The sequence below is a fragment of the Eublepharis macularius genome, chromosome 8, assembly GCF_028583425.1.
Source record: "Eublepharis macularius isolate TG4126 chromosome 8, MPM_Emac_v1.0, whole genome shotgun sequence".
Taxonomy (NCBI): domain Eukaryota; kingdom Metazoa; phylum Chordata; class Lepidosauria; order Squamata; family Eublepharidae; genus Eublepharis; species Eublepharis macularius.
The window spans coordinates 100,318,523-100,342,899 of record NC_072797.1 but is presented as its reverse complement, the minus strand read 5'-3'; the positions used below and the strand labels follow the sequence as shown (position 1 = coordinate 100,342,899).

General features: G+C 41.8%; 1 protein-coding gene across 3 annotated transcripts in view; it reads left to right on the top strand.

Annotated features, from left to right (window-relative positions):
- The first annotated feature begins 9,391 nt into the window (after positions 1-9,391).
- Positions 9,392-24,377, top strand: part of MAMDC2 (MAM domain containing 2) — a 74,228-nt gene continuing 59,242 nt past the window's right edge. For all 3 annotated transcript variants that reach the window (XM_054986896.1, XM_054986897.1, XM_054986898.1), the window contains exons 1-2: positions 9,392-9,487; positions 9,783-9,896. In XM_054986896.1, coding sequence (XP_054842871.1) covers positions 9,457-9,487; positions 9,783-9,896 — 145 coding nt within the window. In that variant the 5' untranslated portion in view covers positions 9,392-9,456. The remainder of the gene's footprint in view (positions 9,488-9,782; positions 9,897-24,377) is intronic.

Here is a 24,377-nt window from a genome sequence, read left to right as displayed (position 1 = left end):
CTATTCTGTCCCAGGTTGTTCAAGGCTGTTAACTGAGCAGTAACAAAGAAAAAGCAAAATGCCACATAACTGCAACTTACATGTTACCACACAGTAGTTAATGTTCATGTAAATAAAAAAAAATTAGGTGCACAGTAGGCCTGTGGGACTACAAAAGGGTGGTGAGGTCTGGCATTTCCAAATATCAAAGTCTTTTTGGGAGAAGCCACATGTATAGCATTTTGATCAAGAATAATAGGGCTATCTAAGAGTCTCTCTACACAATACTTTTTGCGCATGTTCTTCATGTGTCAGGAGACGCAATGTTAGCCAGGAAGCGTAATTTTAAATGACAGAGCCGGCCGAGATTGCTCTGGAGGGGATGTATTCTCTCACAGTCCTCCTGTCGCCTCTGGTGTCTACACTTATGGAGTTTTTGCCCTGTCAAGGCTAGAGATGGGCACAAACAGCAATACGGACAAAAACCACAAATAGCCCAATCTGCTGTTCATGAACAAGCTGTTTGTGAGGCCCCATTCTAAATGAACAGGTGGTCATTGCAAGCCTCGTTCGTTGATCCCTAGCAAGCCAAGTTCTAGCAAGCCAAGGGATCCCTAGCAAGCCAAGGGATCTTGCAAGACAAGTTCCAGGGCTGCTGCCAGGCTCTGGGGGCAAGCTATTATTTGACAAGCCAGACAGTCTGGCACCTGCAATCAATTCCCTTGGCAACTTAGGCAGGGATTGTCTGAACTCTGTCTGAACTCCTGCTGTTGCCCTGGAAACCCCAATCTAAGCCCAATTTAGCTTGATAGGCAGGTCTTCCTTTCAAGTGTGGAGCTCAAAATTTGTTACAACAAGGGAGCAAAGAGCAGGGGGGAGGGGGGCTCCCAGCTCTGACTTTGCAGACAGTGGAGAGACAGTTGCTGTTGGCATTTTGATAGAGAGTGCATTGGAGCTTGAATTTTCTTTCTGTGTGGTGGGATAGGGATCTACCTCTTCCAGGGCTGCTTCCAGGCTCTGGGCCAAGCTATTATTGATTATTGGTACCTTTCCTGCTGCCTGCAGGTTTCTGGGAGTGGTGCAGTAGGGATCATGGCCAAACTTGGATGATGTGTTTCTGGGAGTTGCCTATTTTTGTTACAAACTTCGATGACGGCTGGAGAAGAGCCTGCTAGGGTCCATGAACAGCTAACCATGAACATGTTCGTGAACAGGGCCATGTTCGTGGTTGTTCATGAGTCCCTGTTCGTGGATGGCAACGAGCAATGAATATCGTGTTCGTTTTTTTTTTCTGTTTGTGCCCATCTCTAGTCAAGGCTCATTTAATGCAAAGTTTTAAGAAGTGAGGGCAGCAGGGTAAAAACTCCTTAAGGGGAAACAGTCCAGCACGCCACAGGCAGCAGAGGGCTGTGAGAGAATCCATCCCCTCTGGAGCAATCTCCACCAGCTCTGTCTTTCAAAACTACTCTTCCAAGCTAACATTACATGCACTTCAGCATCTTGTGTAGAGATACTCTAAGTTTGGCTGTGGTGGATTGCTCACTCACGCTGTAGAGTTATGAACACCCCCGTGAACACAAACTTTGAAATACTTTGTCTGGAAACTCATCAGTGCCATCTATTTCTGTCAACAGAACACTGGCACAGATCTCCCACATACTCTCTTTGGCCAAAAGTTTCTTGGTGACTTAGCAAGTTATATGATCAATATGAAATCTATAAGTTCTCTTTCCCTTCTAATAGTAGCACAGAGATTCATGACGACAGCTGGATCATTGGTGTGAGGATAAATCATTATGTGAGGTCAAAATGACCTCCATGTGATAAATTACACAAACAACATGATGTCACATCAGTCACCAAACTAGTTGCTTGCATTGTATTCAGCAGAGGACAGAATGATGAAGAAGTTGTGGGTCTTGAAGCTTTGTTCAGAATTGGACATATAGTATAAATAATACTTCCTTTGCTGTAACAAATTTCCATCTGTTTCTAATTGCTGTGTCATGCACCTATACCAGATGTAGGACATTATCTTCTGCTGATTGTTTTATAATGGGTTACTGGAGTTTTTTTCTTTGTGAAATAGTATGATGCACTAACTAGAAAGTTAAGCAGAATTTTCAGAAACTCTCTTTCACATTTAACCATCTTCCTTGCTTGCAAAAAATGTCCAGCGCACCAGTTAAGATTCTCCTCACAAGTCTGTTCTCTGTATCCCTGCCTGAAGAGATGAAGTGGGTAGCAACTGGAAAGGACCTTCTTCAGAAGGGAAAACTTACCTCCCCTTGAGGTTCTCCTGGCACCTACCTCACTCTCTTTTAGGCATCAGGCCAAAACATTTATTTTTATCCAGGCTTTTAATGTACGGGTTGATCTTTTAAAATAGTTTTTCCTGTCTGCATCTAACCCGATAACTGTTTTATGAGACTAATTTTAAGCTGTCCGATGTTCTGTGCTAGTGGAGTTTTTGATGCTGAGTTCTAATCGTTCACTCATTTTTAATGATTTATACTGTTTTATGTTTTTATTGTGTTTTACTTTGCAAGCTGCCTCAAGCAGGTTCTCTGGACGGGGCAGAGCATGAGCCTTCCATTCCCAGAATGTGTATGAACATCTGTTAATCTCTGCAGCAGCTAGAGAGAGCCAGGCAGGACATGCAATACAGAGTGGAGCTTTTTAATGGCAAAGCATTAAAGAGTGTTAAAATGCTAGCTCATTAGCAGGAGCTATTCCTTTTAGGTCTAGACGTTGACAGCAATCCAGAGCAGATAGGAAGGGGGGCAGAAAAGAAAGGGAGCTGACTGGATGGAGGATCCATGAAGGCTGAGTAGCTTTTTTTCTCCCACAGGTGCAGAAATGAAGCATCTGAGACTAGAGTCACTATGCCACAGCCCACATTATGGAAGCCATTTTAAATTATTTTCATGTCAGTGGTTAATATGCATTGTTCATATATAGTGATCTAAAATGGACAGTACATCGTAGCAATATCAAGTAAATCAGCCCTACATCTTCTTAAATAGAACTTTTTTAAAACCCTTAGCTTCTGTTAAGGAAATGTTTGCAAACATGTAAACATTGAAAATCATCAGTTTTACTAATACACGTTTTGTTTTTTAATAACACTGGAAATGAAATTAGGTTATCACACCTAAAATATGTTATTAGATTAGGTTATCATGCAGCTATGAGGACAAGTGAGCATTTTTAAAACGCAGCCACATGTTCTTTTATTAAGAGTATGTCCAGAGATTTTTTTTTTTAAAGAAATTTTGGCAAATAGAGTAACTATAGTTAGAAGGCTGCAGTTCTTGACAGAGTTCAGTATTGTCTTTCTGATCCAGATTATTCTCCTCTTCACTCAACAGACAAAGAGACCCAGAGGAAGTCTTTTTGGATCAGAGTTACAAACATTAAATGTACTGTGAATCAAGTCCTATAAATCAGTCCTGCAACTGGAACAAGTCTTCAAGAAAGTAAATAATTGTAAATGAACTTGGAATTAATGTGGACCTATGTATTTTGTATGGAATCTCCACTTTCTCCTATGGGAGGAAACTTTGAGGCCATTTATGGAACATCAGCATATAATTAGAACTGTAGTAAAGGGAAACCCCTTAAGAGTCTTTTGCTTCTCTGGAATTTTGGCTTCTTCTAATCAGAGAGGACAAATCCATTTGTTATAAAGCTTAGTCTAGAGAAAATCAGCCAACCAAGCTGTCTAGAGGTTTCTTTTCAGAGGCTTTCAAAAAGTCTAAAGTCTTTCTTGTCAAATCCAAGAATAGATCGGGGCTCTGTGAATTGATCCTCATCATGTAGTGAGAATCCATCTGGTCTCACTTAAAATATTCAGATCTATTTTATGAATATTGAGAAGAAAGTACAATAAATCCAATGGGACCCAATTAAGCTTCAAATTAATCTACTTTAATTTGCTTTGATAGTGTTTTACTACACAATTTGTTCTTCATGAAATGGTTTTAACTTCCCCCCACAATGAGGGGTATCTTGAATAAGGCAGTTTACAGATAACAACAACAACAACAACATTCGATTTATATACTGCCCTTCCAGATGACTTAACACCCACTCAGAGCGGTTTACAAAGTATGCCATTATTATCCCCACAACAAAACACCCTGTGAGGTGGGTGGGGCTGAGAGAACTCCAGAGAGCTGTGACTAAGCCAAGGTCACTCAGCTGGCTTCAAGTGGAGGAGTGAGGAATCAAACCCGGCTCTCCAGATTAGAATCCCGTGCTCTTAACCACTACACCAAACTGGCTGAGTTGGATCCTTAATCTCAGAATTAACACGTCTTCATTGAAAATCACAGATGCTTTGGGTCTCAACTCCTGTGTGCAGCTCAGATGGAATACCTTACCTTGTTCCTATCAGTTCCAACTGACATTTTGGCTTCTTGACTAAACAGCTGCTTCATCAGTCAAATAGATGCTTTGGCCTCACTCCCTTACTTGGAAGAGTCTCCTAGTCATACTGTCTTCCCTACTGACCTGCTCCTGCAAAAAAAGTGCAGAACCCTTCTAAAGCATTACAAATATATGTTTCTCAGTTGTTATGCAGTATCCGTGTCTGTTCCCTCAATACTGAGCTTCAGTACTGGGAATGTAACCCTTCTCTATTGCAATATTCTGAACCTTCTTATCTTGAAAAGTAAAGTAACGGAAGTAACGTGCAGGTGAATAGGTTGTTAATGAATGCTTTCCTGATTGTGCAGCCCAAGATGACAACATTTCAACTCCCAGAGTGCACATGCCCATTGACAGGACAATTGAATGGAAATAGAATGGAAACAGCATTCCATTCTGTAAGGAATATATCTACTGAAATGTGAATGATGGAAGATAGAGCAAGCCAATTTACTTAAGGGAGAAAGTATGTGCAGACTTTCCAGATAAGAAAGTGCTAATATCTGGACTGTAATATATCCAGAGAACCAGAACTTTTAGAACTGATGTTGCCCAAATCAGAAAAAAAAATTGAAAAAACTTACTTTAATGAGATGGTTTACTTTTAGAACTTTAAACCAAGTTATTGAATCCCTAAATCCCTCTGACTGTGTGAGCCTTTTCATATGGAATTATGTTCTGATTTGAAACATAATGGGTCTGGTCTGTCTTTGTTGCTTCACTGTTTTAGGCTTGCATTTACAACCAAGTCGGTTCAGGCATTGTGTGATTATTAGATCATAGTTGAATCTACACCAAAACTATACAAGATGATGAGAACAAAGTAGTATGTTTTATTATTTGCAGAAAGGTGCTCGTATTTTGTTCCAAAAACACATGCTTTTTTGTTGTCACATAGAAATGTGTGCAACCTATCCATAACAGATATAGAACCATGGCCCAACACTCGCTACGATCTGGCTCAGTAGTGCTATGCTGCACCAAACTAGCAGAGAAAGATCAGGAATAAACATAAGAGACTGGATAGAAGTTTCCTGGAAGTATGACTAGGTCAGCTTGCTTTGCTCCAGCCCCCAAGGACATGTGTTGTACTGGTGTGTTAGTACTTATATACTAGTGGTAGGAGGGAACCTCAAGGGAAGGTCTTGGCCTCTATAGCTGCTGAGTGATATGGGTTGCTGGACTAGATGGAGTACTGATCTAACTGAGCAGGGCTCTTATCTTCTCATGTACTTACTTCCGTAGTAGTGTGACGCCAGTATTCATCAGCTCCGTGCTGATAGCCCATGAATATGTAGAAGTTAGAAGGGCCAAATTCTCATGATTCAGGTCCCTAATCTAAATGTCAATATCCTCAGCATTATCAACTGTAGAAATCTATTGTTGCCAATAATTCTCATAGTGCTATTACCTTGGAGCCAAAACACACGTTAAGAAATACCTAGGTTCAGCACATGTTCTCTTACCTCAAGGTTTGCCGGGATCTGTAGGCGTCCTGGAAGCTTAAAGTAGGCGTCCTGGAAGCTTAAAGATCTGTAGGCGTCCTGGAAGCTTAAAGTCCTGGAAGCTTAAAGGATCTGTAGGCGTCCTGGAAGCTTAAAGGCGTCCTGGAAGCTTAAAGCTTAAAATACAGGCGCCTGTATTTCCCTTCCCCTTTTTGCTGCTCTGTAAATGCTAAACTTTAAGCTTCCAGGACGCCTACAGATCCCAGCAAACCTTGAGGTGAGGGAACACGTGCTGAACCTAGGTATTTCTTAACGTGTGTTTTGGCTCCTGGTCATAAAAATACACACAATTGCATCTTTTAGGGAAAAAATCATTTGTGCATCATTATCCCATCTTTGGGTGAGAATATCCTGACATCATTCTTTTGACAGATAAAAGTCTGTGACTTGACATTTTTTCTCCCTGTCCTACCATTCTGGAATATATTAAGATGTAATGAGGCTCTGAGATCCTCTCAAATAACATCTGATCCTCTCAGAGTGACGTAAATAAATACTTAAAAATCTGTTTTGTGAATCATCAAGCATCTCATACAAGATGTCTGGAAAGTGTTGCTACTCTGTATCTGTCAGAAGTTGTTGAAAAATAGTTTAGTAGGAATGTTCTTTATTTCTGGCCATTTTTTAAAAAGTGAAATAGTTCAAGTAGTTCAGGAGATTGTGGATTTTTCCAGCTTTTGCAGGCCTTAGCAAACTTTATTTATTTTATCCCACAGAAGCGGTGAAAATGCAAATATCAGAATATTCACCTAGCTTTCATTTACACTGGCATGTTAGTATACATAGGCAAGGGACAGTCAAGCATATTCATAATTCATCTTAAATTCACAGCACAACTTGTATCCAATTTTCAACATGCAGTTGGCAGAACTGCAACCTAGTTCGTTAAAATATATACTACATTGTGTATACATTTGAAGCAGATGTCTGTTTTGTTTTGCCTCGAGCAAAAGTTGGCTAAGTGGGAGAGCCAGGACTGCTGCCAACAGCGTGCATCATGCTAAAAACCTATGCTATGAGGAATATCCAGTAAACATCTGAATACAGTAGGCTGAGGTTTAAAAATTAAGTTTAAACAAGTGGGGGACCCTCAAGGACTTGTGGGGTTGTAGGCCAACCAGGTCCCCAGAGGCCAAAGCAGGGGTGCAGGGGGTTTGGGGGCAGTGCAGTACTCACTTCTTCTACTCCCCCTCATGCTGGAAAATGATGTCATTTACCAGTGCTATGGGGAGTGCATGTGGGTTTCCCCCCGCTGTCTTCCTTTCCCACTCGCCAGGTGAGCAGAGCTGGGGGGTGGCAGGTGGGGGCAGAGGTCCCCCCTCCCCGGTCAGGGAGCTGGCAAGCCTATGCAGGGGGCACTTCATTTCCCCTACCACCACTATTTCCTCTTTCCCTTCCCTAAAAGCCCCCATAACTTTCCCCGTTTTTCTGCTTCCTTCTCTCTCCCCAATAACTAACTTTATTTGTTTCCTCTCTTCAGCTTTCTCTCCTTCACTCCCATTGGTAATTTCTACCAGGAAAACTATGGCCTATGGTTGCCAAACTCCAGGTAGTAATTGGAGATATCCTGGAATTACAATTGATCTCCAGGCCATAGAGATCAATTCCCCTGAAGAAAATGTTTGTTTTGGAAGGTGGAGGCTATGGCCTTATACACTGCTGAGGTCCCTCCCCTCCCCAAACTCCAGCCTCCACAGGCTCCACCCTCCAAATCTCCAGGAATTTCCTACCCAGAGCTAGCAACCCTATTATGGCCCAGTTGTGAGGTGCTGGCCACTGGGCTGGGACCAGTTGCGATTTCCATATTCCTTTTCTCCCAGACTATTTCCTCTTTTCCTTCTCCTGGCACCTCCCATATCCTCACCTTTCCTTCTCTCCTTCCCACCCACCCACCAAACTACTTTTTATCTGCTCCTTCACCTTCCACTATATTTATTATTTAATGACTTCATTTATACCTAACCTTTCTCGATAATAAGGACTGAACACAATTTACATCATTCTGTTCCATTTTACTTTTACAACAACTAGGGTTGCCAGGCCATCCCAGCAATTGTCAGAAGGTTGAAAGGGTGGAGGCTGGGGGTGAATTGCAGTATTTACTACATCTTCATGAGCGCATGCACTCCCATCACCATGCAATGATGTCATTTTTGGAAGTGATGTCATTGCAGCAGGGCACAGATGGACAAAGCACTGGGAGTTTGCACTGGCGGGCACCTAGCAATCCTAACAACAACTGTCTGAGACAGGTTAGGCTGAGAGTGTGCAACTGGCTCAAGGTCACCCTATGAGCTTCAGTGGCAGAGTAGGACTGTAGTCCCCAGTGGGGACGGGGGATTCCCTGCTCCCAGTCTCTTCCCCCTGCCACTGCAGCGGGGGTGGGGGGAAGCACAGGAAAGGGCTCAGGAGGCAAGGAACCTCAGTGGGCATGGCCCCTAGCAAGCGCAGTGATATCACTTCTGCAAATTTCATGACAAGTGAAGATTTGAACCTGGGTCTCCGTAGCAGGAACAAACAAAAATCAAACCCCCTAGCACATTTATTTATCCCCTCATTTGGTTTCCATTTGGTTTCCGTTTGTGTAAAACAAAACCTGTGCAGTTTGGCTAAAGAGTTTATGGTGAAGGAAGAATTTGGCCCAGATCTAATTCTAGCATTCTATTAATGAGCCCAGCTTGTGGAACCAAAAATCAATAAATGCAGATGATACAGTCTGTGGCATGCTCTGCCACAAAACTCACTGGGAGATGCTGAACCTGTCACTCTGCAAGCCTGAGCTCTTTGAAGAAACAGCAGGATAAAAATATATCAAATAAGTACTAATTTTCCATGATAGTATCACAATAGTAAGGAGAATAGGGAGAGTGAGTGGAGGGAATCCAAGTTTCCGAACTGTGCAGAATATTGTCATTTGAATGCTGGAAAATGTGATAAGACTCAGTAGCAAAAGAGCTGCCTCAAAGAAAGATGCCTGGATCCCTTGAAACAAAAGAATACAACAACTGCACATTTACTGTACTAAACAGTTGTGGTCTGGCCAGACCCTTAAGACTTCAACTGTAATCCTCTTTTATCCCTGAGTGTATATAAATTCTTAGCAATAACTTTTGTTCAGCCTTTCCTGGTTGTACAGTAAGAGGAATCCCACCCCTCCCTCATTCTATAGCTGCCAGTAGCTGTCTGAGGGAAGAAGAAAAAGGCCACTTCTTGGAGGCCGCAGGGCTTCCTTCAGTGAGAGTCTGCCCAAGGAAAAACGTTGAGCAGCCCCTCCTTCCTCCCACTTGAGCCTAGGACCAGCTGTGTTGCTGGCAGGCTGCCCTCAGCCTATCCAAGTTCAACCCTTCCCCCCCCCCTCTTTCTCTCCCTCTCTTTTAACTGTTGCTGTTTCCCCTTCAGTGTCCTGGCACGCCAACACTTTCATTTATATTACACATACTTCTTGACAAGCAGCTTCATTCCCCCTCGGGGCAGTTCTCTGCCCCTTTCCCCCTCATCCATTATCTCAGCACCGGAGAGCTGCATCGTTTCCCACAGCACTATGATCTTGCTGTGTCTCCTCACCGTGCAAGGTAAGGGGTAGGAGGGATGGGGAGCCAGCTCAGTTGTTCCATCGTTTGCGGATGTGGGTTGTTTTAATTGGAAGCAGCACTGGCAGTATCTTCCTCTGGTTTATGGAGATAACTTTAAAATTAACTAAATGAGGCGAGCTGCAACAGGTTCTCTCAGTCGTAGCCCTTTGTGTATGCCTGAGCCTCTCAGGGCTGCAACTCATGTTTTCCTGAAAAGCGTATTGGTGACACAGTGCCTTTCATTCCCAGTTTGCTGTGTGCCTCTTATGAACTGAGCTAGCTTTGTCTTCTTTAGCTCTGCAGTTTGGTGAAACCGTTGAACTCTCTGCTGGGTCTTGTGCCTTTGAAGACAGCACTTGTGGCTATGTGTCAGATTTCACGTCTCTGCCCTGGATTTTGAATGAAGAAGGTAAGGACAGTGTTATTCCTATTTAACAGTGTTCTGTTTATGTTACACATATAAAGTGCTAGCAGTGCAAAGGAAGACACTTTCAAGAGGAAGTGCTGGTTTCATTCATTTGGGTTCTAAAATAAATGCTTAACTGACTTACTACCCTCTTATTTGTTTAGAAATCACTTATTTTGGAAGAAATTGCATTTCTAAATAGTAATATCCTTCTGTGGTTTTAAATATTGTAAAGGGGGGATTACAATTAAGAAGCTCACAGAACACCATTTAAGAGTCAGATTTTGAAAAATTTCTTCATGGCATGCTGGTTGATACTATGTCTACATGGAATTAACTCTCACCCGGGTTGAAGTGGGATTTATTCTTATGCATAGGATTGCAGCTTTAGTCTTGGGTACTGCAGTATATATGCACAAAGCATGACGCTGCAGCAGTTAAGTCAGTACTGTATCTTCCTCGGTTTATTATATTATTTATTACAAAATTTCTGAACATACTGTCACCAAGTACCTAAGGTACTTTCCTATGTACTTACCTATGCACTTTTGCTAAAGTCCTAAGGTGTTACATACTGTTGCCACTGTGTTTATTTTTTAAAGGTTTTTTTTTTAAAGTTGGGTTTATTTTGTCTTCCAAAAAAGAATTCACCAAAGCTGAGTGGAATAAGAATATTTTCTCTTGCAAGTGAATTATACAAGTGTACTTCAAGGAAAAAGTCACTCCAGAGTTCTAGTGGCAGTGCAGAAAAATAATTGATATGATAGGCTAACATCCAAAAAGAATAAGACCTGAAACAGGTCCTCGCTGCTCAGTCTTAAAACTGTGAGACACTGTGGCTTAGTGGCATAGCATCTGCTGACATGCCAAAGGTCCCAGGTTTAATAAGATCTTAGCCATGCCTTGCTTTTCAAAGCAATTTACAACATCATTCTCTTATCTTCCATTTTTTCTTCACAACAACAATCCTGTGAGGTAGGTTAGGCTGAGAGAAAGTGACTGGCTCAAGATCACTCATGAAGTTGCTTTATATTGAATCAGACCATTGATCCCTCAAAGTCAGTATTGCTACTCAGATTGACAGTGTCTCTCAGCAGAGAGGTCCTTTTGGACAGAGATAGTAGGGATTGAATCTGGGACCTTCTGCTTGCCAGATAGATTAGCCATGTCCCCAACCAATGAGCTTCCATTTCAGAATAGGGATTCAAACCTGGGTGTCCCAGTTTCTAACCCCTACACCACACTGGCGTCTGCCTAGAGAGCTGCTACAGTAGGCAATATGGACCTTGATAGACCAATTATATGACTCAGTATAAAGCAGTTTCCCATATTCATGTGGGTATCATGTGAGTATCTTTAAAAAAGCCTTTGTGGCAGTTGTGCCCCCCCACCCCCCAGCAGCCTCCCTGCTCCATCAAGGATACAATCTTGACTTTTTTGCTGCTTTATCTATTCAATGATGGCTATTTTGCACATGGAAGATGTGCAAATGCTGGTATACATAGGAGCTTCTTGCCATTTGGCCAACCTAACCAAATCCAATTCAGGCCAGCAGCTGTGGCCTACCAGGTCCTTTACAACCTTCATAATACTTCACTTCAACCAGGTAGCAAAAACAAGAGGATCAGCAGCCCATGGTGTCCATCCACATGGATGTACTGTATTTGGCTGGGTCACAAGTTGTGGTGCTGTGACATACATGCAAACCAGGGTTATCTCTTTAAACATTCATAATAAAACTGGATTTCTTAGGATTTTAACAACAGCTGCACAAAAGAGTCTTTCTGTCACTATGTTGGCTCGTACCAGATTTGTAACAATCCTGGCACAGTGACATGGGAACGTGTATTGCTAAAAGTATAAGATGAGAAGGCCCTAGTTCATGTTCTTTCTTTGCCATGAGGTGACCCTAAGCAAGCCGCTCCGCTCAGCCTTACATCTATAATAAAGGGATAATAATATGAATCTTCCTCATGTGATGATATTAAGAATTGCTGACATAGTGTCTGTGATACACTTTGAATATAATTCTTTATATAAATGCTGTTGGGTATGATGACTCACTTCCTTGCTCCCGTGGAAGGAAACTTGCTCTGGCAGAGGAAGGCTTCTCCAGTGGAGGAAGACTGCTCACTTAGTGGAATGAAGTCATTGCCTCCAGTTCTATGGATAGATTTATTTGTTTATAAAATGCCCAACATTGTTAGGCAGTATTCAATTTAAAAAAAAATGAAACACTCTTTGCACACAAGCTTATCATCTAAGTGCAATCTTGTAACAATTTTTGTTGTTACTACTGAGGGATGATCCATATCTGAACAGTGATAAGAAAATAATCAAAGCAAAGAGTAAAGTGCATTAGAAAGCATCAGAGATCGGACTAAAGCATACCATGCCAGAGCTTAGAGATGTCCATAAGATAAAAGTTTAATATTGCAAAATTGCTGGTAGGAGAGGAGAGTTGTGCAAGGAAAACTGGTAAGATAGTAGATCACTGATTTCAGCTGTTCAAATAAATAACTATGGTATATAATGTAAAAGAAAGTGGAAAGATTTATATGAGTTTTGTAAACATACCTTCAGCTTAGCAATATTATCTGGTACAATGAATGATATAGCATCTATCTCTTTATCAAGACCTAGTGAATGACCTGAAGCCATATGTCTGAGCAATATGGATTAATTATAGGCGGATTGTAGTGTATTGCAGGCAACCTGTGTGACTATTAGAAAATGGTCAAGGTCGGTCAAAATGGTAGAGCATTAGAGATGCTGATTTTGGCTTGGATCTGAGAAAGTAAATTTTCTGTCTTGCTGAGCTCTGTTTTTGCACTCCAGTATTTTAGTTTATATGAACACATCTTGCCTGTTAGACTTGGTACAGCTAAGCTTCTGTCACTGAAAATTTTCTTTGGAAGAACTCACAACTGGCTTATAAACTAGACTCTGATAGGACAGTTGGCTTAGTAATGCACTTAATACATAAGACTTGTCAGTATTTCCATTATAACCTCTGTTTTCCAGCACTTTGTAACTAAGCAATAAATTGTCCAGGCTGAAATTTGGCAAAATATTTAACTTTCTTGTGTGCCATTATGGAGACTTTCTAAAGCTTACTCAGCTAGCCGGAGACTGAAATTGCAGTGGAAGGTTGAAATGTGATTGTAAATCAACTTTTCTCCTACATGGCCATCAACATCGTTAAAAAGTGATACAAACACACTTAAAACTGCTTTCTGCATTTAACATATCAGAAACTGGTTATAACCACACTCCTTCAAGTGGATTGGACCAAATCCAATTAGGGCTTTAAAGAGCAAAACCAGGACTTTGAATTACATTGAAATCAAAATGGGAGCCTGTGCAGTTAATATAGCATTTTGGCCACTGTGGTGTGCACCAACTGAAGCCTCCGTAGCATCTTCAAAGCTAAGCCCCTTTTTTCTGTTGAAAATGGCAACTATTGCAAAAATGATCTTGTGCAGTATGCCATGTTTATACCCCAAAAGTTCAATGGTGTAAACAGCAAAAGGATTTATAAATTTGTAACTTAGTTTCTCACGATCAATTTATGGCCACAGATCCTTGCCAAAAGACACTTAAGAGGAGTGCATAAAATCATAAAAAAAGACAAACAGTATACTCAAGGCTTTTTTCTGGGAAAAGAGGTGGTGGAACTCAGTGTGGAACTCAGAACTGCACAATGACGTCACTTTGGGACAGCTGGAACAAGGGGGGAGTTTTTTAAAGTTTAAATAGCCCTCTGGAAAATGGTCACATGGCCAGTGGCCCCGCCCCCTGATCTCCAGACAGAGGGGAGTTTAGATTGCCCATCATGTAGCATGCATATGCTACAATCTCCTTTATTTCCCATTTAGATTTTGCCTTTAACCCTCTTTTTACACTCTCTGGGTACGTTGCTGCCACCAGGAATTATATTCCAAGATAGTTAATTTAAATTTCCGCTTTAATAACATGCCCAAGCATCAGGCTCCTTTGTGGGACTATGTGGCCCTGAGGAACGGGATAGGATATAGAAATAACATATACTCTGGGATGGGAAAACCCAAAATGAACTTGTATTTTTACAAGAAATGTATCAGTTTCACACTAGTACTTAAGCTTGATTGTTTCAAAAATAGTTATCAGTTCTTAAAGTTTCTTTTCATAGGCTCAGTCACACAGATATACATAAACTTTCTCTCTCAGCTGCACACAGTTTGCCTGCTTCAGATAGATCAATCACTCACTCAAATGTACATAGACTTTATCTCAGGCGCACACAGTTTGCCTATCTAAACCAGAATCAATATTTAAAGACACATAAATATACACTTAAAATCATCACAGCATAGTATTTCAACATTGCTAAAATCACAAGGAACTACATGTCTTTTTGAAATAAACGGTAGTATTGAGTACAGTTGCCAGCCCCCCCTATCTTCAAAGAAGAGTACTGGGTGTCAGTTAGGGATCCCAGGTACCCTGGTGGGAGTGGGGAATCCCTCGCTCCCACCATCTGCCTAGGGTTGCCAGCCTCCAGGTGGTAGCTGGAGATCTCCCAGAATTACAACTGATCTCCAGGCAACAGAGATAAATTCCCCTGGAGAAAATCACTGCTCTGAAGGGTGAACTCTATGGCATTATACCACACTGAGGCCCCTCCCCAAGCCCCACCCTCTCCAGGCTCCACCCCCCAAATCTCCAGGATTTTCCCAACCTGGACCTGGCAGGCTGGTAGGGGGAGGAAGGTGGGGGAATGGGACTCCTGAGTGTGCTTCTGGGGTGGTGCAATGTCACAAACTGATGTCATCACGTGGCCCTGGGAGCACTCACATGCTTCAAAGCTTCAAAGCAGTTTGGGGGCTCAAATAATACCAATGTGAAGTGCGGGAGTGCTCCCAGCTCCTGCGTGATGATGGCACTTCCTGGAAGTGATATCATTGTGCCTCCCCAGGAACTCACGTAAGCAAAGTGCACATTTAAACACATCACAAAATATGAAGGCTGGGTCTCCCCTCCCACCGGGACGGTAAGGGAACCTGGCAACCCTAGTGACAATACACAGGTGGAGGCCCCACGATTCAGCCTCCTCATGTGTGCGTGTGCTCTGGAAGCCCTGATGACACCACTTCTGGATGAAAATCAGAAGCTATGGGGTCTCAAACATACCATTTTTGCTATATTTGAGACCAATTTTGCCCAGCTGAGACCCTGAGTTTTCTTTTTTTTCTTTTCTTTTTTTTAAATTACTACTGTCAAAACTACAAACAGAGAAAGGAAAAAGGGAAACAAGGGGAGAGGGAAAAACACAACTTAAAAACACAAACTACAACTACAAATATTGCATTCCCTTCATAATACAATTATTTAAAGTTAAACTTTCTCATATGCTATTAGATTGGTAGATCTTATAAAATACGAACTACAGTCAGGATTAGGTCTTCTTCCCCCCCCTGCATCTCAGTCTCAGTTCTCTCTGAACAGCTACAATAGCTGCGCTCACTCCCTCCTCTCCATTCCCCCCTTCATATTCTGGATCCTCCTCTTGCTCGAACTCTTGATGATTAAGCACAAAATCCCTCAGCTGTACTTCCGATATTATCTTGTAGGCTTGGTCTTTATATCTGAACCAGATGCCTTCTGGAAATAACCATTTGTATTTTATCTCACGCTTTCTCAGAAGAGCTGCAAACCCTTTGTATTTGAATCTTCTTTTCCGAGCTAGAAATGAAACGTCCTTCAATATCTTAACCTTGTTGCCAAGAAAGTCCAAGTCCACGTTAATCGAATTATATAAAATGGTGTCCCGAGTCTTCTTAGATGAAAAATCAATAATCTCGCGAGGCAGCTGACGTTTCATTGCATATTTTGAAGATGTCCGATGGACTTCCAGAATATTGCTTTTTAACTCTTCTTTAGTTGCCTTTGCGAATGACGCCAAAAGTTCCGACACCAATTCCTTTAAATTTTCACTTTCCTCCTCCTTCACATTCTGTAAATGCAATACTGTCTGCGCACGATCCACTTGTAATCCTATCACTTGATTCTCCAAAAGCTTTACTTCTTTGTTTGTTGCTCTCATGAGTGTTACATTTTCCCGAGCTGATTTCTCTGCCTCGAGCGCTACTTCTTTAATGGTTTTCACTTCGTTTTCAACTGAGCCAACCCTTTGTCCGATTTCATTTAGCTTATCAACAAAGGGCTTCATAGCTTCAATGACCGCCCGTTTAACCACCTCTTCAAGAGTCTCTCCCTTCCCCTGCAACGCAGCTGAATCAGATTTGCCCACAGCAGGGCTCTGCTTTTTTGTCGCCATCTTAGGGCGGGGGGGGGGAGTCCGCCAACTAAGTTCCAAAACTCAATGAAGGGGAAGGTATCCGAACCTTCTTAAGCTTCAACTCCCACCAATCCTTCGCATACGCTTAGAATAACAAAAGGGATCCGCTTACTTACAGGTTTTCACCTTAAATCTGCTTGTTGCCGTTCTCCATGGCCCGGCAGCACGCAATGTGCTGTGCAAGTCTGCCGGCCTCCATAGGAGCAGACGGGCTATTTACCCCCTGAATTGACTTCAGGGGGCTCTTCCCGCAGCGCTCCGGACCCTGACCCCCTACCTGGGAGTCCTGGGGGTTAACCCTCGCAGGTCAACCGCCCGGTCAGGCTGCTCGGCCGCTTCCTCCCGGACCTGCGGAGAGGAGCGTCCGACATGGCTGGGAAAACAAAACTGAATCCTGTGACCCTGAGTTTTCAATCAGAAGTGATGTCACTGCAGCCTCTAGAGCCAATGTGTATGCCATTTCTTTGTGTGCTCCTATGGCTCCTGGATTGCCTTCCCCTCCTCCCCTGTGGCCTGGCAAGCAGGAGTGGGGCTGAAAGGGGCTGGTATCCCTAGTATTGGGTTAGCATTTGTATGGATATGGCACATGTGCAGTGTTGGTTCAGAGTAACTCAAAATACAGTACGTTTACTCCAAAAGCAGTGATGCTGTGATGGTGCTTCTTGGTACATAGCTAGAAGTGACATCACGGCAATGCCCCTTTCCCCCTCATTTTGTTGATGCTTCTTCACTGAGCAGAAGCAGGAGCATAGAGTTCATGCATGGGAAGTCTCTCAATATATTTATTTACAAAATTTATATCCTGAATTTCTGTCTTCATTAGGGCCACCAAGGCAGCTACCAAATTAAAAACACACATAATAAAAACACATTTTAAAAACCAATAAAAAGGCAGCTAACAAATTAAAAAACACACATAATAAAAACGTCTTTAAAACCATTAAAACAAAACAAAAACACATCATTAAAACACTTAAAACCAAGCTAAAATATGCATACAATTCAATAAAATGGACGTACATTAAAACCACAATTAAAAATGGCAGGAAGGACTGATCAGTGAATGAACTCCTGACAAAACAAACAAAAAAACTCCACCCTCTGGCAGAAGATGGCAACAGAAGGAACAGACAAGTCTCTCTAGGGTGAGATGTCCAGAGTTTTGGTACCACAAGCAAGAAACCCCTCTCCTGAGTTACCACCTGTATAATCTCAGCAGGTGAGGCACATGAAGATGACCTTGGAAGATGACCATAGCTTTCAGGTAAGTTTGTAAGGGAGTAGGCAGTCCTTTAGGTATGTTGATCCCAAGCCATAGAGGGCTTTAAAAGTCAACAATAAAGGTGGTCACGGATCAAAAAATGGACCTGAATTTTGCATGGACCGGCCCGGTTCATTGTTTGTGAACTGGCAGTTCATGGGGACACCCGTTTCCCACGAACCCACAACCTTTTTGCCAGTCCATGGTCCGTTGATCCAGTTTTTTTTTAGTTTAAAGTGCTCCTGGTGTCACATGCAAGCAGCACTGGAAGTGCTTTAACCCCCCCTTGCTCCAGCTGACTGGTGGGAACTTTCCCCCCAGTCAGCTGGAGCAAGGGGGGGTTTAAAGTTTAAAGCTTGCAAGCGGCGCTGGGAGCGCTTTAAACCCTCCCCTTGCTCCAGGCCCCGGAAGTGGCCCCACAGACCCACAGACCCACGAACCTGTCCACAGTTCGTGGAAGTTTGTGGTCCATCTGGTCCATGAAACTCCACGGACCCTGGACTGTTGGCCTGTGGTCTTTTCCAGGTCCATGCTCACCTCTAGTCAACAACAATACCTTGAATTGTGCCTAGAAACAGATTGAGAATCAGTGTGGATGGGCCAAGACTTAGGGTTGCCTAGAGTTTCTCTATGGATGCCATTTTCTGGCCATTTTTCTCATGCTCCTCAGTTTCTCAAGCATGGAGGAATGGGGCTGAAGGTAGGGTTTACCTGCTATGGGTGGCCCAATGGCAAGCCTAGCCTTAAGTGAGCTGTTGTAATCTGTTAGTAAGATTTACCTTTGTTTTATAACAGTCCAGTGGACCTGTGTTGTATGCAAATACTAACAACCGCAGTTTCTTGAATCGTTCTGTGGTAGGGGCATACTAAGATTCAGATCTCTGGTCCTGATGTTACTGGGTTTGTCATTGATGCGTAACCTTAGTTTCCCACAATGGTTATATTTGTTTGTTGCCCTCACAAGATTACAGTGGGAATGAATGAAGTCAGATTTGCAAAGCACGTTGCATATTTAATGTTAGTGATAAAGAGATTGTTATGATCTTTGTAATCATATAGAAATTATGACTGCATGATTGTATCATTAAACAGGCACATTTTAATGTAAACCAACTTAGTTCTTCTATTCATTTAAGTGGGCTAAACCAGTTTAAGTATGGCATTTTAAAGTTGTGGACTGCGAAGAGTAACTGGCAGGTCAAAGTAATGTTAATGGGAATTTTGGAACTTACCCCACATATATTTTGCAGGTTCATTGTTTCTCCTAAGGGTATGTTTATGTAATTGAGTGGAAACATGAGAGTTCTTTGAAAATCAGTAACAGATTGTTCCCTAAATATATCTGCTTCAGTGCTTATTTAAAACAAGTACGAAACTAGGATTGTTATGATTGTAATTTCTATTTTAAAAAGGGCTTTTCACACAATTGTCTTATATGGATATGATGGCGGGGAGAAGACTTTGCATGGACCTCTGTATAAGTGAGAAGAATATAAAAATTAAGTGTCTCTGTCAAAGCTTTGTGTTTCTAGAGGACATCTTATTTATGGTTTTATACACAATCATGTATTCTATTTCAGAGAATGAACACAATGTCAAGTGCAGCAGTTTTCAAACACCCTGTCTCCAGGGAACCTTTTCCACATTACTTCCAATAGAAGCTGCCTTATCCTGAATGAGACCATTGGCTTATCAGGGTCAGTCTGCTGTGTCTGGCAGTGGTCTCATTGCCGCCTATTACCTGATCCTTTAATTGCAGGTGCCAAAGATTGAACCTGGGACCTTCCGCATACAAAGCAGATACTCTACCCCTGCCCATGGGGTTCTCTGGGCCGCAGTTTTAAAACTGCTGCCCGTATGAAATTGTGGGTAAATTATCCATGAGGTAAATAATAAATTAAATAATATCCAATGCTATGTGAAGGAGATAAAATTGACGAACGTAATTACATATCAGGAAACTTCCCTGATCACTTTGCTTGATGACCTACCCTGAGGCAGCTGATGACTTTGTTTGTACATCTTGGTGACTTCAAAGTTTGACGACTACTGGCCTTTACATGGGTCTGCCTTTGAAAATGGTTCAGAAACTACAACTTGTGCAGAATGTGGTAGGCAGAGTATTAACTGGAATTTGAAGTGGGTCATATTTGCCCCATATTATACCAGCTGTACTGGCTCCCAGTTCATTTCTAAGCTCAATATGAAGTGCTGGTGTTCACATTTAAAACCTTTAATGGATTAGACTAGGTTATCTGAGAGTATGAAGCTGCAGAATTCTCTGTATACCAACCAGGGCTTTTTTTCAGATGAAACACAGTGGAACGGAGTTCTGGAACCTCTTGAAAAGAGGGCAAGCCACTGAGTTCCACCACCACTTTTCCCAGAAAAAAAGCCCTGATACCAACAATTCTTTGTGCTGGTGGGCATGAGAGGGACCATTCCAGTACCCCCTAGGCTCTGCAATGTTCTTTCCCAGGATGCCTGTCTTGTTGATGGGCTTTTTGGGGATCAGTTAAAACAGTTCTTTTTCAGAGGGATGTTGTGGGGTGCTAAACTATACACCAAAGTTGAATTTTTGGCAGATTTTATTTTTCTGGGCATTTAGTGAATTTAATACCATTTGGGCGTGGGTATTGTACTGGTGCTGCTTTTTCATTTTATTTAGTTATGCAGGGTGGGGCCCTACTATCTATTTTTAACGGTTATTTGATTTTATGGTTTAATTTTGTTTTGATGTAATTGTTATGGGAGATATATTTACTTACTGTAAGCTGCCTTGCGTCTTTTTTCAGTAGAAAAGTGGGGTAGCAATCTTATAAACGAATAAACCAAAGGCCGAGAATACTCAGTTCTTACCGGATGGGGTTCAGTGCACAAGACTCACCAAGTAAAATTGTCACTGTTTGGGAGTGATAACCAATCTGTTTCTCTTCAAGACTAAAGAAATTACGTTAGATATGTTGGTGAACTGCGCTTTAACATGCATATACTGTATCTGTCACTTAAACATCTGTTACATAAGTAGAATGTGTTATGGACCTGGTCCACATGGGCACAGACTGGTTGTGTTTGTGGGGGCCAAGAAGGAATGTTTTGCCTCTCCAGCTCAACTGGCCACAAGTTGTGCCCCCCCCCCCCGCACAATCTGATTATCATGAGGGTAGATTTTCCCATTAGGAATCAGTGTCATCTAGTTATGATATCAATGATTATTATTATGATCTAAGTATAAAGCTTAGGAGAGCTGCACCCTGAGGCACTATTTGAAGGATGAATGCCAGGATCTTCGGGCTAGAGTACCTCTTGTGTAACTGGAACAGGAACCTCGGGGAGGGGCATTAATGATGACCTAAAGACTCTCAGCTAGGGAGAAAAGACATGGCATGCCTTCCTCTAGCATCAGTAAATGCTTTGCAAGGAGGAGCCTGGGCTGTATGACGATAGACTGCTCAGGGCTCAGTACCAGGGTGGGCCTCTCCTAGAATACTATGGTTACAAACAGAGGAGGCCTGACTTCTCTGCATTCCATCAGGTGCCCGAATTGATAAAATAAAGTTGGCCTGATTATTTCAACTAATGGTATCTGCTTCTCTTATTCCATGTCAGTCTGCAAATTGTAATTAGTAAGGGCTTCCCATTTTTTTAAACTATATTTTCCTTGTGTATAGTGTACTTCAGGAAGACAGAGAAAATATTAGTTATGTAGGTGTGCAAAAACAGTTGTTTTTAAAATACATAGTTTACTTACAGTGAAATCCTAAGCACTCTTCTAAACCAATTGACTTCAGTGGATTTAGAAGAGTGTAACTCTCCTTAGAATAACATTGTTAGTTACACTTTTTTCAATGCAAGTATTAACTTAATATTTTTTTTCAGAACTATTGTTCATGCATAGGTACACATACACACATAAGTATGAATAATAGTTAATATAATAGAAGAAGAACACACACACCTATTTTTGTTTCTTTCACCTATAGCAAAAAATAAACATAGAGAAAGAACAGCAGGTGGCATTTGGATGCTGGAAAATGTCTTTGTTTAAATGGCTTGATTAAGATTACTGCCTGAATTTCCATGTGGTGTTGCCAATCTTTGTAATTTTCTGGCAGAATTTATATGGGCATATTCAGAGACCAAGCATGATCTGAAAAGACACACTTGTACTTTTATGGGCTCTGATCCAATTGCAGTTAGTCACGGCCGATTCATCCAATTGAAAGCAGTAGGACCAACAGTACAATGTTTATTCAGAAGTATTTTCCATTAAGTTCAATGGGACTTGTTCAGAGTTTACAGGACACCCTTAAGAAGTCGTTGTGACTAACTTGCTACTACTGTGAGTGGAGAGGTAAACATGTAATTTTATTAACCACACACTTTAGGACGGTGGGGGAAAGTATGGAGATGCTGACACTTCTTCAGTTCAGGAGGCATATGGCCTTCAAGAGCGAGGCAGTAAATTAGTTCCCCAAAGAACCCACATATTAGGCTCTCTGCAGCCAGAATTTCTGGAAAGTATGCAGGGAAGAGAAAAAGGGTTGGGGACAGAGAGATGTAGAGGCTTCACAGTTAAAAACAGAAACTCAAAATGGATAGAACTTCATACCTAACACACCAAATGAAGCTAAAAAGAAGTAAATGCCATACTGGAGAGAGAGAGATGTATCTGTAACTATGTCCTGGATTTGAACCCGAGACCTGCATCTGATTATGACTGCTAAGTTCATGGCCACCACATGCCCTGGTATGGTATACTGAGATTCATATGTGGTTACAAACATTACAGTGATCACAGTGTGACTAGAGCTATAACATTTATGGAAATTTTAAAACCATTGTGGGAAAAGTTTTTTTCCCCTCATTTTTTTGGGGGGGGGAGGGGAATGGAAATTTTGAGAAAAAATTGAAATAGATGCAATATTAACTTTCTTATCAAATCCTAGCCTCTTGGATACAGAGCTTAATTTAGTGAGGAGGTTTGACTGTCAGTGAAGCTGAGAGCAACACTATCAGAAGCGCAGGATTGGTCAAGACTCTAAACTAGAAGAGTCACTCAAGGCGGAATGGTCAAAGCTGAGACACCAGACTAAGATGCATCCACCCCCTTCAGGAATCAATGGTCACATCAGCAAAAGAGAATTGACTATTCCAATGGTGATGGGTAGGGCTTTTTTCTGGGAAAAGAGGTGGTGGAACTCAGTGGGTTGCCCTCGGAGAAAATGGTCACATGGCTGGTGCCCCCGCCCCCTGATCTCCAGACAGAGGGGAGTTTAGATTGCCCTCCGCGCTGCTCAGCAGTGTGGAGGGCAATCTCAACTCCCCTCTGTCTGGAGATTGGGGGCGGGGGGCACCAGCCATGTGACCATTTTCAAGAGGTTCCGGAACTCCGTTTCATCGTGTTCCAGCTGAAAAAAAGCCCTGATGATGGGAATGGAGGAATTCTTGAAGGCTAGCTACTGGGCAGCAGCAGTAGTGGAAGGTGATACTGGCAGAGGATCTTTCACAGACAACAGCAGTGTCACATCAGCTAGCCCTGGTTAGTATTGTGCAGAAGAAGGTAATAGTAAAACACTTCTACTCCATAAGATCAGGGAAATCAAAGGGAAATTCAAGCCACAACTCAGGATGTTGAAAGATCAACACAGAAATACAGTATCTGATCAGGACAAAATAAAGGAAAGATGGAAACAGTACACTGAAGAACGATATAGAAGAGATGGAAAGATGACAGATACCTTCGAAGAAGAATTTTTTGAAAAAGAACCAGAAAGCTTAGAAAGTGAAAGCTGTACTCAATGCAATTGAGAAAAACAAAGCACCTGGGGTGGATGGGATACTGATAGACCTATTTCAAGCTACAGAAATTGAGTTCATCAAAATCTTAACAAGAATCTGTCAACAAATATGAAAAACAAAACATTAGGCCACAGACTGGAAACGCTCTGTCTACATTCCAATTCCAAAAAAAGGGAATGCCAAAGAGTGCAGTAACTATTGGACTATCACATTAATTTCCCATACAAGCAAAGTGATGCTCAAAATTCTACAGCAAACACTCTTGCCATATATGAAACAAGAAATGCCGGATGTTCAAGCTGGATTCAGAAAAGGAAGAGACACTAAAGATCACGTTGCAAATTTATGATGGCTAATGGAACATATGATACCAGGGAATTTCAGAAGAAAATTAGCCTATGTTTTATAGATCAGAACAAATCTTTGGACTGTGTGGCTCATGAAAAGCTATGGATGGTGTTAAAAGAAATGGGGGTGCCACAACAGATGATTGTTTTGATGTGCAACCTATACTCTGGACAAAAGGCAACTCTTAGGACAGAATATGGGGAAACAGAATGGTTTCCAGTTGACAAAGGTATCAGACAAGGATGCATGTTATCTCCCTACCTGTTTAACCTTTATGCAGAGCATACCATAAGGAAAACTGGATTAGATTTAGAAGAAGGTGGAGTGAAAATTGGTGGAAGGAACATTAACAATTTGAGATATTGCAGATAAGACAATGTTACTGGTAGAAAATAGCGAAGACTTGAAAAGTCTACTGATAAAGGTTAAAGGAGAAAGTGTCAAAGCAGGATTACAGCTGAACATAAAGAAGACAAAAGTAATGACTACCGAGGAATTACACCATTTTAAAGTTGACAATGAGGAAATTGAAATGGTTCAAGATTTTCTATTTCTTGGCTCAATCATCAACCAAAAGGGAAATTCAACCAAGAAATCAGAAAAAGATTGAGACTTAGAACAGCAGTTGTGAGGGAACTAGAAAAGATCCTTAAAGACAAAGATGTCACTCTAAGAACCAACATCAAGATAATCCAAACTATTGTTTTCTCCATTAGCATGTATGGATGTGAAA